This window comes from Balearica regulorum, chromosome 15 (genome assembly GCF_011004875.1).
Source record: "Balearica regulorum gibbericeps isolate bBalReg1 chromosome 15, bBalReg1.pri, whole genome shotgun sequence".
Lineage (NCBI taxonomy): Eukaryota > Metazoa > Chordata > Aves > Gruiformes > Gruidae > Balearica > Balearica regulorum.
In genome coordinates, this window is record NC_046198.1 from 1,767,237 (window position 1) to 1,783,217 (window position 15,981).

Consider the following 15,981-nt stretch of genomic DNA (forward strand, 5'->3'; position numbering starts at 1 on the left):
CCGCCTTCCGCCGCTCCCCGCTCCCCGCCCCGCCGGGCGGCCCGTACCGGGGGGGGGGCTGGGGCCGGTACCGGGAGGGGCTGGGGCCGGTACCGGGGGGGCTCGGACCGGTACCGGGGGGGGCTGGGGCCGGTACCGGGGGGGGCTGGGGCCGGTACCAGGGGGGCTCGGACCGGTACCGGGGGGGGCTGGGTCCGGTACCGGGGGGGGCTCGGACCGGTACCGGGGGGGCTCGGACCGGTACCGGGGGGGGCTGGGTCCGGTACCGGGGGGGCTCGGACCGGTACCGGGAGGGGCTGGGGCCGGTACCGGCGGGGGGGGCTGGGTCCGGTACCGGGGGCGCTGGGGCCGCTTCCCCCCCCCCGGAGGGGTTGGTGTGCGGGGCTGCGGGGAGCAGGACCGCCTGCCACGGAGGGGCACGGTCGCCCGTGGTCCTGTGCACGGCTGCGCGTGGTCCTGTGCACGGCTGTGCGGGGCTTGTGCGCGGCTGCACCGGTGTGGGTGGCTGTGCACGGCTTTGTGCAGCTGCGCACAACTGCGTGTGGTTGTGTGAAGTCGTGAATGATTGTGTGCAGTTGTGCATGGCCGTGCACGGTTGTGCATGACTTCAGGGCCGTGTGTGGTTGTACGCGCCTGTGCGCGGTTGTGAACAGCTGTGCCCACCCGTGTGTGGTTGTGTGTGGCTTTGCACGGTTATATGCTGCCGTGCACAGTCGTGCGTGTGCGTGCACGCAGTTGCGTGCAGTTGTACACAATTGCGCGCGGCTGTGCATCGCTGTGCCCAGTTGTGCGTGGTTGTGTGCAGTTGTGAACAGCTGTGCACGCCCGCGCGTGGTTCCGTGCGGCTGTGCGCGGCTGTGCGTGTTTGCGCGCGGTTTTGTGCAGCTGCGCACGGTTGTGCACGCGCGTGGCTGTGCACGGTCGTGCGTGGTTGTGCGCGGTTCTGCACGGCCGTGCGCGGTTCCGCAGGGCTGCGCGCGGTTGCTCGCGGTTGTGCGCGGCTGTTGGTGCCGCAGAGGCGCGGGCGGCGGGGTTCCTGCTGCGAGGGAGCGGCGACTGGGAAAATTCCAGCCCGTGGGAAAGGGGGGGGCGCGGCCAGGCCCCGCAGCCTCTGCCCACCCGCAATTAATAAAAACCACCACGAACCCAACCAAACCCGGGAACAATGACGGCGCAATTAGGGGAGCGGGCGCACAAAGGGCGGGCGCTTTCCCTGCCCGCGCTGGCGCTTGCTGCCGCATCGTCATCTCGCCTGGGATTTCACGGCCGTCGTCTTCCTCCCCTGCTCCCCCCCTTGGCCTCTGGGTCAATATTTGCGGGGCTCCCCGGGGTTCCCCGCTCCAGCGCCGTGTCAGGGTGTCCCCCGAGAGCTTGGGGACGGTGCTGGGGGGATCCGTGCAATGACCAGCAGCGCCCGATGCCCTTGCCGTGGGGCGACCGGCCTCCTCGGGGACCCCCCCCAACGCGTGATTGCGGGCAGAGGAGGAAAACCCGAGGGCAGCCCCAGCCTGGGAACGGCTTCGGGGTGCGGGGGAGCAGGACTGGGGTGCGGGATTCCCACCTCCCCAGTTCCGGGGGGGACACGGCCAGTGGTCCCTGGCACCGGCCCGCAGACCCCCTAACACAGACGGCAGCCGAGCGAGGAGCTGCCAAAGGCGAGCACGTGTTTCTGCCCCGATCTCACCCTTATTTGTGGGAACCAAATATTCTGCCCTTGGAATGAGGATGCATGCGCACCCACACGCATGCACACGCGCGCACACGCGTGCTCTACCCTCAAACCAAGGCGTGCGGCTCAGGGCGTTTAACACCAACCAGACCCCCTTAAACACGTTCCCCGGAGCGGCGATGGCGGGGAGGAAAAGCTGCCGTCCGCTGCGTACAGCCCAGAAAGAAATATCGCCCGGGGCTGTTTCCCCTCCCCAGCCCAGCGCGGCTGCAGCCGAATTGGGGGCCGCGGGGATTTCTCTGATTTTCTGGTGCTCGCTGGCAGGTGGAGCTGGTTAAGGCTGAGAGTGAGCGGAAAATCAGGGGAAATAGGAGCTGGGGGACGAGGGGGCCAGGGGACTGCTGCTGCAGAGGAGGAGGAGGAGGATGGTCCATGGGGACTGGCTGGTCCCTGAGGGCAGCCCAAGGCCCCCTGTGATGCTGCAGAGCAAATTAATTAATGAAGCAATTCCCAGGCAGGGCTGAGCCTCCAGGACTTGGCCGGGGCTGGTGCAGGGGTAACGGGGCGGTGGCAGCATCCCCTTCTGCCCCAGCCCCGGGGTGCCCAGCAGCATCCCGGGGTGCCGGGCCGAGCAGGTGGCTGTGCGAGGGGACCAGTTGGGATGCGTCGCCGGAGCCAAAGAGCTTTTAATCTGCCTCTTCCCAGGGCAGCTTCCCCCCGCCGGGGCCGTGGCGGCTGCAAAGCAGCCCTGACCGCCAGGAATTTGTCGCTATGTGCTGGGAACGCTCCTTCCTGCCAGCTGTCGGCAGCCCGACCCGCCGGGTGCAGGCGCGTTGGGCTGGGGAGAGCCACGGGGGTCCCACTGCGGGCCAGGGTCCTGCCCCGCTCCCCGAGCATCCCTGCCCGGCACAGGGATGATGCCGGATCGGCCTTGGCCCGGCCAAAGAAGGAGGCTCGGAGCAGCCCCCTTACCGCAAGACTTTGGGGCGCAGGTCCCCGTGGAGTGGCAGGGTTGGGGGGTGTCACCGGGCTCTCACCTCCCCTCCCGCCGAGGACGGTGGGGCAGAGCTTGCTCCGTCCTGCCTGGGGCTTGGGCTGTGCCCCCCAGCCCCTCCTCTGCTGCCCCATGCGGATGCCCAAACTGCCCCATCCTGCCTGCTGCTGGGCATCCCCCAGCCCCCGGGGCGGGAGCCAACCCTACGGGGCATCTCCGAACCCCAGGGGCCTCATCCTGACCTTCTGGGGCATCCCCCGGTCCCCAGAGCATCATCCAACCCTACGGGGCATCTCCGAACCCCAGGGGCCTCATCCTGACCTTCTGGGGCATCCCCTGGTCCCCAGAGCATCATCCAACCCTACGGGGCATCTCCAAACCCCAGGGGCCTCATCCTGACCTTCTGGGGCACCCTCTAACCCCGGGAGCATCATCCTCACCCTGTGGGGCATCCCCGAGCCCCAGGGACATCATTCTGACCCCGTGGGGCATTCCCTAGCCTGGACATCCCCGGGGCGGACGCGAGGCCTGGAGGTCCCTGCTCGGGGCCGGGGGCCGTGGGGAGGGCTGAGGGGGGGGGCCGGGCGCCTTTGTGCCTCCCCTTTGTGCCCCGCGATTCACCCGTTCGGGCTTTTATCCGGCAGCCGGGAAGGAGGAGGGCGAAGGGGGCAGGAGAGGGGGGAGAAGGGCCGGGGAGGGGGGAATGGCGGGAAACGGCGGCTCCCTTTGTGCGACGGGGATGGGGGCCGGGGGACACCCCGCCAGTGCCCCCGCTCTGGGTTTTACCGTCCCGGTGCAGCCCCCCATCAGCAGCGTGACCGAAGGGCTCCACGGTCCCCGGAGGGTTCTCTGGGCTGGGGGGGTGTGGGGTGTGTTCCCCTCGCCCAGACGCCGGGGTCCACGGTGGGGCTGATCCCACGGGACGAGGAGCCCCGGGCACCTCCCTGGGCACATTTCCCCCGAGGATCCTGGGTTTGGGGGGTGGGGGGGGGCTGCGCTCCACGGTGTCCCCAAACCTTGTGAGGGGCGGGTGGGTGAGGGGGGGCTTTTGGAGGGGGTCAGACTGGACCGTCCCCAGGGATGCTGCGGCCAGCCGGGCAGGGGGACTCTTCCCTGGGCTCACGGGGTGCCGCTGCACCCTCTCTGCGAGCCCGGGGGGGCTCCGGCTGCCCCTCCAGAGACCCCCAGCTCCCCTGGGCTCTGCCCAAAGCAGCCCCCCGCCCGCCGCCGGCCCCCCAGCCCACTGTCCCCCCGCCGCACCGCGCCGCCTCCCGCCGCGGTTTCCATCCCACGGAGGAAAGACGGAGCTGGTCTCCTCGTGGTTTTACCCTCGGTGCCAGGAGGCAGGAGAGGCCGGGTGGGAATTTGGCTTGGCCGGGGCTGGGCTCTGCCTTCGGGGAGCTGCTGGGATGACCAGCCCCGGCGCGGGGGGGAGATGGGGATGCCAGGGCCGTGGGGTGCCGCCCGGTGCCACCGCAGCCCTGAGCAGCGGGGAAAGGCCGTTATCCCCTCCTACAGTGGGGAAACTGAGGCACCGGCTGCCTGGTGCCCCTGCGGGACGCTCCCGTAGGAAATGTTTGCGCCCTGGCCCGGGCCCAGCCGCCGCAGGAGCCGGCAGCCGCGGGAAGCAAGGGTGGCCGACCCAACCTGACACAGGGCAGAGGGCACTGAAAACACCTTGAAAACCTCTGCAGCAGAGAACGAGCAGGATAACAGCCCTTTCCGCTGCAGCAGAACGAGCTGGTTTGGCCAAATAAACAGATTTGAAGAAAAACAAGAGATTCTGCTGCTGGACAGAAAGCCGCCGGATGCTCGGCACATTAAATGCCATAATTTAGCCGAGAGGAATGTGTCGGATTGCAGAGGGGTCGGAGCAGCCTTGCGCTATCCCCGGGGTGTACGGAGGATGCCGTGGGCAGCGCAATTCCCTTTGCACCTCATTTATTGCTTTTCCAGCCTCATTTTTCCTCCTCTGCTGGGTTTCCCACTCTTTCCCCCTTCCCCAGGGGAGGAAGGGCTCCTGCCCGCCGCCAAAACCCGGGGGACACCAGCAGCCTCCAGAGACCAGCGTGGAGCATCGGTCTCCCCCCCCCCAGGGCCGGATCCTGCCCTCGGGTCCAGCCCAGCCCCAAAATGAGCACCAACCCTTTGGCTGTAAAGCATAAAATAAGCATCGAGCTCTTCTCTAAGGGAAAACACGTGTTGTGCGTCGATCCCTCCAGGCAGGCTCACAGCCACGAGCAACCAGGCAGGATCTTAGCACAGCCAGATCATTTTATACACACACATGCACACATGCACACACACACACATATATATAGATATATATTTAAATTAAAACTCCAAAGCCCACAGCACTCTTTGGAAACAATTTCTTGGCACGGAAAAGCGCAGTATGGGCAACAGGGGCACCAAGTACCCGGCGGTTCAGCCTGGCTGGTGGTATTTGAAAAAGTGTTATTGAAATAATAGTGAAAAGTGGATTAAAGCACAAGCTGACCCTGGCTCGGGTGGTTGGGGGGACTCGGGGGGGGGGGGGGGGGTAGAGGGGTGCTCAGGGGCTGAGCTTTCCAGTGCTGAGCCCCTGTGGGCATCACTGGTGGGGAGGAAAGGTCCCTGTCCGGGGGTCCCCTGCCCCATCCGTGTCCGGGGGTCCCACATCTCATCCCTGTCCGGGGGTCCCCTGCCCCATCCCTGTCCGGGGGTCCCCTGCCCCATCCCCAGCTGGGGGTCCCCTGCCCCATCCCTGTCCGGGGGTCCCATCCCCCTTGCTGCTGCACAGCGCCGAGGAGCGGGAGCCAGAGGCCGAGGGGCTGGAGCCCCCACGGAGGGGGCAGCGGCGGGGCGGGAGCGAGCGGGGCTGGATAGCCGGCGCCACGCAGCCCGGCACAATGGGGCCTTGTGGCCAGCGGCTCTGACGAGAATCGGCCCTGACAGCGGCTCCGCCGGCGGGGTCACCCACCCGGCACGGGGCCACCCGCCCCTGGCCCCGCTTGCTGGGTGCTTGCCCGGGGAGAGGAACCCCAAAGCCACCGGCCCCGAGGGACGCCGGGGTGCAGCAGTTAGGAATAGCGATGTATCTCTCTATCCATATGGATCTATAAGTGGTGGGGCTGTTTCCAGCCCCCCGGTTGGCGCTGGTGGAGGGGGAGGCAGGGCTTTGCACCGTGGCACACGCCGGCACAACACCGCGGCGCCCGTTGGTGAACTCCCCCCGCTCGGCTTTTTAAAAGAGGGAGACGCACACGCGCGTGCTACAAATACAGCTCAGTTTATAAAAAAAGTCACAAATTTGGTATCGTTATAACTTTAGTGCACATACGATGCCCCCCCCACCCCCACGGTCAAAATTTCCCCCCGGCTGGCACGGCGTGCCCCACCGCCGGCGACGCGGCACAGCGGGACCCGGCAGCTGCCGCGAGGCCACGGCCCCGGGCTGGTGGTGACGGTGGCATGGCCCAACCTCTCCCCGCTTCCCACGGCCCCTTCCTGCATCGGCACTTCGGTCCTGCCCCAGCCGTGGCGGGGACACCTCTGCTCCCCGCGCCAGCCTTCCTCCTGCCTCGCCATCCCCCCTCGCTCCCTTCGGCCTCGCTCCTCTTCTTCAGCATGCCTCCCGCGCCTCCTGCCCGTGCCCCGCGTTGCAGGCAGGGCCAGGGCAAGGCTCGCCACCGCCCTGCTCCCCCTTCCACCCCCGACATTGCAGATCCACCTCCTGGCCCTCCCGCACCTCACCGTGCCCACCGCGTCCCCGGCCCTGCCACCATGGCCACCCATGGCCGAGCCCTCCTGGGGGGGGACAGGACAGCTGCCCCCATCGTGCCGGACCCACCGTGCCCCACAGCATCCCCGAGCCTGCAGCATCCCCTGAGCATGCAGCACCCCGGTCCCCAGGGAGCCCCCAACCCATTGCCCCACGCCGCTGCACCCCCTCACCCGGGCAGGTCCCTGGGGACCACGGGCGAGCGTGCCCTGGGAAAATCCCTTCCCCGCCGGCAGGATTCTCCCGGGACGCCCCCAGCCCAGCGGCGGGTGCTGCCAGAACCCAGCTAGACAGCAAGGACGAAAGCGCTGCGCACCCTCTGGGTACCATCCTTGCTGGCACGTCCCCCCTGCGCCCCCCGGGGATGGTCTCACTGCCTGCGGGACCCCGGCCCCCCAGCACCCGTGGGGCCGGGCTGCCCTCCCCGAGCTGCTCAGTCCACGGGGAACTCGCAGGGGTTCTGGCGCGTGCGCCGTGCCGCCTCGTAGATGCGCTGGAAGTCCCTATAGCGGGGCGCGCAGCTCAGCCAGGCTTCGCCGAAATGCAGCCATCCCGTGAAGAGGAAGGTGCCGGGGCCCGGCTTGACGCCGCAGCGCAGCGGGGTGCGGATGCTGCCCGCCGGCCGCCCCAGCCGTCCCCCCGCCTGGAAGAGGGGGAACTTTTGGCGGTGGATGCGGGAGGTGCTCACCCCGATGATGGATTCATGCAGCTCTGCGTCATTGGAGACGCTCCGGATGCTGCCGCGGATCACTGCGGGGAGAAGGCAGGGAGAGGTGTCAGCGTGTCCCTGTCCCCATCCCTATCCCTATCCCCATCCCTGTCCCCCTCCCCATCCCTGTCCCCATTCCCATTCCCATCCCCATCCCCATTCCCGTCCCCATCCCTGTCCCCATCCCTGTCCCTGTTCCCGTCCCCATCCCTGGCCCCATCCCTGTCCCCATTCCCGTCCCTGTCCCCGTCCCTGTCCCCTTCCCCATCCCTGTCCCCATCCCCGTCCCTGTTCCCATCCCCATCCCTGTCCCCATTCCCGTCCCTGTCCCCATCCCTGTCCCCTTCCCCATCCCTGTCCCCATCCCCGTCCCTGTTCCCGGCCCCATCCCGCAGCAGCCCCTGTGACACTGTGGCGCAGACCAAGCCAGGCCAACCCGGGAGGGGGAGGCCGGGGCTGCCTGGGGACCATTGCCACCCCAGTTTGAGTTTCCTTCCCTCTCCCGGAGCTCCAGGACCCCCCCCAGCACCGGGGGGGGCTGCACTCACCAAAGTCACTAGTGCAAATGGCCATCAGGATCTCGGTGTCGTTGCACGGCCGGCACGCCCCTGCAACAGCCGAGCACAGCCCGTCACCACCCATCTCCACGGTGGCTCCCGGTGACCGGCTTTGGGGGGACCAACCCTGGACCCGGCCCCTCCATCCCCTCGACACCCCGGCGAGGGAGGCGGTAGCCGCCTTGGGGAAACCGAGGCACGCTGGCCCGGGACGTTCGGCACTCACCTTCTCCGGTGAGGCTGGCGGCGGGCAGCGCCGGGCGGGCCAGCCAGTCCCCCCGCAGCTCATAGCGGAAGGCGGCGATGCGGCGGCTGATGTCGCGGTGCGGGGTGGCCTGCAGGAAGAGAGCCACCTTCTCCCGGGGCAGCCAGCTGAAGCAGCGGACGCGGGGCCGGGGGGCCTCCGGCAGCAGCAGCTCCAGCACCCCCTCCCTCTCCAGGTAGAGCTGAGCCCCCCGGAAGGTGCCGGCGGGTTTGACGCAGGCGGTGACGTGCCGGGGGCTCCTGCCCTTGGCGGCGGCGGCGGGGGGCAGGCGGGGGGCCAGGCGGAGGCGAAGGGCCCCCGTGGGGTACAGCCATTCCAGGGAGCCCTCGGCGCAGTGCAGGGAGAGCTGCTCCACGCTGCCCGCCTCCTGCGACAGCCCGCTGCGAGGCACAGCACCCCCGTCAGCTGGGACCCCCCTGGGTGACGGGGACACCCCCCCCCCCCAGCCCCCGTCCCCCCAGCACGGCAGCACCCCGGCCCTCCCGAGCAGCACCGCCACGGAGGTGTGTGGGATGAACACGGGGAGGAGTAGCACCAAACCCTCAATGCCTCGGACTTGGGGTGCAAGCGCATCATTTGGGGGGGTGCTCGTGTTTCCCGGCCCCCTCCCGGGGATGCTCGGGGGGGGCCGCAGCAGCACGGACCCCCCCGGGAATCTGGGGCCGGCTCCCAAACCGCCCCGGCCGGTGTGCCCGTGGCCCCGGGGTCACCTGTTCCCCTGCATGCCCCCTCTTTGGGGGATCCCCAGTGGGTGCTGGGGGGGGGGGGGTTACACGCCCCCTCCCCCGTCCTGCCCCCCCGGTCTCGCGGGATTCGGGCTCCGTGTGAACGGTGCTCGGAGCCGCATCTTGCCCGCTCCATTCTTAGCGGGGAGGGGACACGCGGGAAAGCAGGGCCGGGGGGAGCGGAGGCGGCCGTGGGGCTGCTTTGTCCCGGCCACGCTGCTCGTGGTTGCGTGGCCCCCCGTGTCCCCCCCACGCCCCCCGCGTGGGGCTGGCGGCAGCCCCTCCTGGCGGGCCCCGGCTCTTTGTTCCGGTGCTCGGCGCCTTCCCCACCGCGGCCAGCGGCGTCTCGGGGCCTGGCGAGGGGCCCCGCCGGCCGCAGAGCTGCGTTTCACGGGTGGGTGGGGGCTCGGGGAAGGGGGTCCCGGAGAAGCGGGGAGCCCTGCGGCCCCAGCACCCCGGGGATCAGCATCTTTCGTGAGGACCAGCCGCACTGAGAAGTGGGGAAACTGAGGCAGGCGCAAGTCCCAGCATCCCACCCGTGACCCTGCCCCACGGACGTGCTGGCAGCCCGACTCCGCCGCCCGCCCGGGTGGGACCGGACCCCCTCCCCCGAGCCTGCCCGTGCCTGGGCAGCGGCACCTTCCCGGGGGGGCTGGAACCGGGCGGGTAGTGCTGAGCCGAGGACCCCCGTGTGCTCCCCCCCCCCCCGCCCCGCCCCGGGCCGCCCCCGGTGCCGGTCCCGGTGCCGGTCCCGGTGCCTACCTGCCCCTCCAGCTGCACTGATCCGCCGAGCCGCCGCCGAGCGCCGCGCCCAGCCCGGCCAGGCAGAGCGCCCGCAGCGCCCACATGGCCGCGCCCGCGGGGGCCCCGGGGCGGCCCGGCCCGGCCCTGCCCGGCCCTGCCCGGCCCTGCCCGCACCGCTGCCCGCACCGGCAGGGGAGGGGGGGGGTGGGGGGGAGCGGGGCCGCCACCCCGCGCCGCGCCCCAAACTTTCCGCCAATGGCGGCGGCGGGGCGGGGCCGGTGTCCCCCCCTCACCCCCCGCTTGTCCCGTCCCCCCGTCCCCGTCCCCCCCCCTTCCCCACCGGGAGCACCGGCAGCGCCTGCCCCGGGCGTCCCCGGACCCCCCCGGGGCTCCCGGACACCGTCCGCCCACCTCCCCCCCCCCCCAGGCCCCGGGTCCGCAGCGCTGGGGCTCCCCGGGGTGGGGGGTCACCGGCCGGGCTACACCCCTGGGTGTGTGCACCCCAAATCGGGTACAGCCGTGGTGTGCACACCCCGGGCTACAGGCACCCCAGGCTGGGGGCACCCCAACTATGCACACCCCAGCTACACACCCCCAAGGATACGCGCGCCCGTGGTTAGGTACACCCCAGGCTGTGCACCCCCGGGGCTACAGGCACCCCAGGCTGGGGGCACCCCAGGGTGCGCACGCCCTGAGCCACGCACACCCCGGGCTACAGGCACCCCAGGCCGTGTGCACCCCAGGCTGTACAGACCCCAGGCTGTGCACACCCATCTCTGCACACCCATCTCTGCACACCCCAGGCTACAGACACCCCCCAGTTTACACCCCCCCCCCCAGAACTGTGTACCCCAAGAGTCACATACACCCCAACCTCCATACAAACTACACCCCCCTCCCCACGGGGGCACTTTCTTAACCGGGGGAAGCAGAGGCGCGTGGCGGTGGGCCTGGCACGGGGGTCACGCACACCCGAACCCCCACTTCCCCCCATCCAAACCTGATTTTACACCCCCCCCCCTTCAGCCTCTGTTGTGCCAGCCCCACAAACCCCGCAATTAATTAAGTTTCCATCCAGTGACAGCCCGCCAAAATGTTTGAAATAAACACGGAACAATTGGGATGGGATGATACAGGCCGGGAACAAAGTCCCCGGAGAGAGGGTGGAGCGGAATGGAAATGAGGGATTGTAAATTTGGATGGTGGAAAGAAAGAGGGGAAAGGGGGAAGGGGAGGGGGCCATGGGGGGGGGCAGGCGGGGGAGAGGGGGATTCGCAGCCCTCCGGCCATGAAATGATGCTGAAAGAAGTCAGGCTGCTGGAATCCGTGGAAAATGAGGGGCCGGAGGGGCTGCGGGTTAAGGTGGAGCGGGTCGGGTGGGGGTGTCGGGGTGTCGGGGTGTCAGGGTGGGGGTGTCGGGGCAGGGGGGGGGTCTGTGCCCGCTGGCCCTCGTGCCGTGGCTGCTGGCTGCCGTGCGGGGTTTGCCCGAGCGTGGCTGGACCCCAGGGCCCGGCCCGCGGGTGATGCCCTGGTCCGGGCCGCATCCTGCACCGCCATGGGGGAGCAGGGCCGGGGGGGGTCGGGGCTTGGGGGGGGCTGGGGAGGGTCCAGCCAGGGAGCGTCTGCCACAAACAGCGTCTGCCAGGTCCCCAGAGGCGAGGTGGCACCAGCGGTGGGGGTGGCACTGGTGTCCCCCGGCACTGGTGTCCCCAGGCGGGGACCTCACCCCACCGGACTGATCCCCGGCCCGGTGGGGCACCCAGCACCCTCGGGGGCACTTTCCCTTGGGACACCCCAGGGTGCGGGGAGGTGGGACACAGGACGGAGCCCGGTGCCGTGGTTCCCGTGGGCACACGGTGGTGACCCTGCCCTAACCCCCCCCCCCAGCACCCCAGGGGGGTGAGTCTGCCCCCTGCCCCCCCCAGCCCGGGTGTGCAGCGCCCCGATCCACCTTAACTGGGTGTTACTGGAGAACCCCCGGCACCAGCTGGACAGACCCACCCGCGGCCACCCCTGGCTCCCCCCCGCGTGGCCAGGGGCACCCCTGCCTTGGGGCACGGCCATCGGGGGGGGCCAGGAGCCCCTTCAGAGCAGCCACGGGAGCTGGGGCTGACCCGGGACCGGGCAAAGCCCCCCCCCAGCACCCCCCAGTTCTCTCGTCCCTCTCGGCCGGTCGATGGGGCAGAGCATCCCGGGCCTTCACCGGAGCCGCCGCTGGCCGAAACGCCGCGGCCCCGGGCCCGGGAGCTCGGGGTGGTGGCCGCGTCCCCTGGCCGTGCCCAGCATCCCCCCCCCGTGTCCCCTGGCCGTGTCCCCCCCCGTCCCCGGCTGCCGCAGGGAGGGTGGCCCCCAGGGGTGGCGGGGCTGGGGGCCGGCAGCCCCCCCCGGCAGCTGCCCGAGCAGGGGAGCAGGAGAAGCCGCCGGAGCCTGCGGGGGGGTCCCGGGGGGTCCCGGGCCGCTCCGTGCTCCCGGCTTGGCCCCGGGCCGCCCCCCGGCCCGCTCCGGCCAGCGGCCCCCGGGATGCCCGGGCTCGCAGTGCCCTCTGGTGACCGCGGGCACCGGGCCGCTCCGGCCGCCCCCCCCCCCCCGCCTGGGGACCACCGAGTGTCCCCCGGGGGGCTCCGGGTGGTGTGGCGGGGGGGGCGGGAATAGAAGCCACGTCCCGCAACGGAGCATCGACTCATGGAACGGGACCTTCAAAGATGTCCCGGTGCACGGCCCGCCCCGGGCAGGGACAGCCCCCCGCTGGGCCCGGCGGCTCCAGCCCCGGCCCCCCCAGCGCCTCGGGGCCCCCCCAGCTCCTCAGGGCCCCCCCAGCTCCTCAGGGCCCCCCCCAGCTCCTCGGGCCCCCCCAGCTCCTCGGGGTCCCCCCCAGCTCCTCAGGGTCCCCCCCAGCTCCTCGGGGCCCCCCCCCAGCTCCTCGGGGCCCCCCCAGCTCCTCGGGGCCCCCCCAGCTCCTCGGGGCAGCCTTCCCGCACGGCTCACCGCCCCCACCGCCGCGCGGTCCTTCCCGGTACCGGATCTAAACCCACCCGCTCCCAGTTTGGAACTGTCCCTCCTTCTCCTGTCGCGACAGATCCTGGCGAAAAGCCTCCCTCCGTCCTCCTTGGAAGCCCCCTTATATGTCGACAGGCTGCGGGAAGGTCTTCTCCGGGCTGGACAACCCCAGCTCTCCCAGGAGAGGTTCTTCCAGCCCCCCGACCATGTCCGGGGTCCCCTCTGGACCCACAAAAGGGTCCCTGCGGGGTGGCTCTGGGCACCCTCCGCCCTGTGCCATGGGTGGGTGACGGTGAGGGCAGGGATGCTCCGGGCTGGGCCGTGCCTGGAGGCAGAAACCCTCCTGGAAAGGCACAAGTGGGACTTGGGGGGGGCTGGGACCTCAGAGGGCTGCTTGGAGGCTGGGGGTCCCCACCTTCTCCCCATCCCACTGCCCAGCCCCCCCACATCTGTGTGGGGAGCTCTCCCGCCCAGCCGAGCACCCACAGGAGATATGGCTGCGGTAGGCACCCACCTCGTGTTTAAAAACCAGCTGAGGACCCTCGTCTCAACTCCCACCCAGCCCACAGAACCCAGGTACCGAATGGGCTCTGTCCCCTCCTTGTGTCCCCGAGCATCCGGACCCCCAGGCTGGTGCCCCCGAGGGCAGGCACGAGCCCTGGAGGGGCTGGAGGAGCTCAGGGAGGCTGTCAGGAGGGGCACCACCGAGCGAGGGGCCCCATGACAAGGCGGGGGTGGCCATGGCAAGGTGGGGGTCCTCACGGCAAGGCAGGGGTCCCCATGGCAAGGAGGGGGCCCATAAGTCAAGGCAAGGGTCCTCATGGCAAGGTGGAGTTCCTCACGGCAAGGTGAGGGTCACCACGGCGAGGAGGGGATCCCCATGGCAAGGTGGGTGTCCCCAGGGAAAGGCAAAGGTCTCCATGGCAAGGTGGAGGTCTCCATGGCAAAGCAAGGGTCCTCATGGCTAGTGAGGGGTCTCCATGGCAAGGCAGGGATCCCCACGGCAAGGTGGGGGTCTGCACCAGTGGCAGGAGGTCCCCATGGCAGCACGAGGCTCCTAGCAGCTGGATGAGCGTCCTCACAGCTGGATGAGGGTCTCCACAGTGAGGTGAGGGTCCCCTCAGCAAGCTGATGGTCCCCGCAGCAGTGCGATCGTCCCCACGGCTGCGTGAGGGTCCCCACAGAAGCCTGAGAGTCCCCATGGCTGGGCCCTGCCCTCGCCCACCCTCACCTCCACGTGGCCTGGAGCAGGGTGAGCCTTGGGGGGTGTCTGGGCCTTGGGGGGACCCGGGGGGGGGTCCAAGCCCTACAGAGGCCACTGGGGGGGGAGCGGGGGGGCAGAGGGGCCGAGCCCTGGGGTCAGCACAAAGGGGGCGGAGACTGGGGTGGGGGCCCCAGGAGGGACCGAGCCCTGGGGGTCCCTGGGGGCTGTGCCAGGGTGGTGACCCCGGGCCGGCCAGGCCACCCCACTCCCTCAGCAGCTCCTCCCTCCACCACCGCAGCAAAGCCCCCGCGCGTGCATCCTGCGGGGCGGCGAATGGAGCTGCCTATTGATTCGCAGCCCGGGCTAAAAATAACTTTCAACTCTTCATCCCGAGCTGTGAAAAATCCCCCATTGCTAGGCGACGGGTTACCGGGAGACAGCCGGCGCTAGGCGACGGCGGTTGCCGTGGCGACGGCACCCAGTGCACTGCGGTCCAGCTTTGGCACCGGTGGTCCGGCTGGATGGGTGATGCTCGGCCCAGGGTCCCATCGCCATGGGGACACGCTGGGTGTGTGGGGTGAGACCCTTCAGCGTCCCCATGGCGGCGGGGATGGGAGGGCAGCGGCAGCCAATGGCGCGCTGACAGTTTGCATAAAGATGAGTTGCGGAGCAGCGGTGTTGCTCGGCTCTCGGCCGCTGCCCTGGACCGAGCGTGGGGACGCTGGCCGCCACCCTCCTGGCACCCAGGAGCGACGGTCCCCATGCTCCGGGGAGGCTCAGGAGGCCTGGATGAGCCCAGGTTGCCCATGGCTGCGGAGTGAGCCGGGGTGGCCAGGCACCCCACACTGGGCACCCCAGGGTGTGGGTACCCCCCCGGGCCAGCGGCACGGGGGGCTCTGCCCCGGCTGTGTCCCCTCCACTGGGGACATGCGCACAGAGACTCTCCCCACACAGGTACTCCTCCAGCAGTTGTGACCCTTCTTGGCATGAAAGTGTCCCCAGGACACCCCAGCACGTCCCCTCGGGGCCCCGGAGCCGGCAGGGGTCGGCGTCAATGGGGCCTTGCCAGGACCAAGGGGACAACAGGGACCGTTCAGGGCCCCGCTCCATCCATCCCGCTGGGACCACGCTCGCTGCTGTCGCCACCCCGGGGGGTGTCCGGGGGCGCAATGATGGCAGGCGGTGCACGTCCCCTGAGGCTGGACCAGCATCTGCTGCTTCCGGGCTGCTGCTGGGTGGCAATTCACCCAGGACACCCCCAGGGGACAGGGCGTTGCTGGGGGGACAGGACATTGCTGGGGGGACAGGGCATTGCTGGGGGGACAAGGGATCACAGGCAGAAGGACCCCCAGTTCCTCAGGCGATGGGGAAAAGATGTGTCGCCTGGATGAGGCCACTGACCCGCACGTCCCCGTGGTCACCGGCCCCTCCAGCCCTTTTCCTGCGGTTGTGACCCGCTGGGCAGGGTGGGATGAGGGGTGTGAGTGTGAGTGTGAGTGTGTATGTGTGTGTGCACAGTCTCCTCCCCCAAACCCCCTCCCGGCTGCCCGTGCGAAACCTGACCTGCCTTATAAATAATGGAGGCAGGAGCCAGGCTGCCGGGTCCAGGCAGCTCCATCAGCCTCCCCAGGGCCCTGCCAGGGGCAGCCGGCCGAGCCGGTCCCGCCGCTCGCATGGGGCTGTGCGAGGGGGAAGGCCCAGAGGACGGGGTTAAACACGGCACCTGATCGGTTCCCTCCGGTTTGGGGAGCAGTGGTGAAGCTGGGCCCCAGACTGGGGGTGCTGGGCGGGTGCTGAGCTGGAGGAGATAGGAGATGGGGGGGCAGCGATGGGGCATCCCCCTGCTGCAGGTCCCACCACCGGCCGTGGCCTGGGCAGGTGAACCCCCCCAGCACCTGGGCGCAGCACCCTTCCCTGGGTCCCCACGGCACCCCGGGGTGCTGGAGCTGGAGCGACCGTCCCCGCTGCACCCTGGGGGCTGTGAGCAGGGCCTGGGTCGGCTACTGGGGCGAGAGGGGTCTGCACCGGGATCTCCGGCCTGCCAGCACCCTGGTGGGGAGAGAGCCAGAGCAAGCATCCGTCTGTCCATCCATCCATCCCTCCATCCACCCCACCATCCCTCCCTCCATCCCTCCATCCCTCCTTCCCCCCTCCGCCATCCCTCCCTCCATCCCTCCGTCTCTCCCTCACCCATCCCTGCCTCCCTCCCTCCATCCCCCCATCCTTCCACCCCTGCATTCCCCCACCCACCCACCCCTCTCTCCCCCTGCCTGCACACCCAGCTGCCAGCCCAGCCCTGCCCGCACCCCCCCCCACCCCCACCCCCGCATCTCTCCGTGTCCCGCACCCTCACC

General features: G+C 70.0%; 1 protein-coding gene across 1 annotated transcript; it reads right to left on the reverse strand.

The window, feature by feature from the left end:
• Positions 1-5,915: 5,915 nt before the first annotated feature.
• METRN (meteorin, glial cell differentiation regulator) lies at positions 5,916-9,625 on the reverse strand. Its single transcript, XM_075768133.1, has 4 exons — positions 9,445-9,625; positions 7,919-8,337; positions 7,684-7,743; positions 5,916-7,176 (listed from the first exon to the last, which is right to left on the reverse strand). The coding sequence occupies exons 1-4, from the start codon at positions 9,528-9,530 to the stop codon at positions 6,860-6,862; spliced, it is 882 nt and encodes a 293-aa protein (XP_075624248.1). The 5' UTR covers positions 9,531-9,625; the 3' UTR covers positions 5,916-6,859.
• Positions 9,626-15,981: the final 6,356 nt, after the last annotated feature.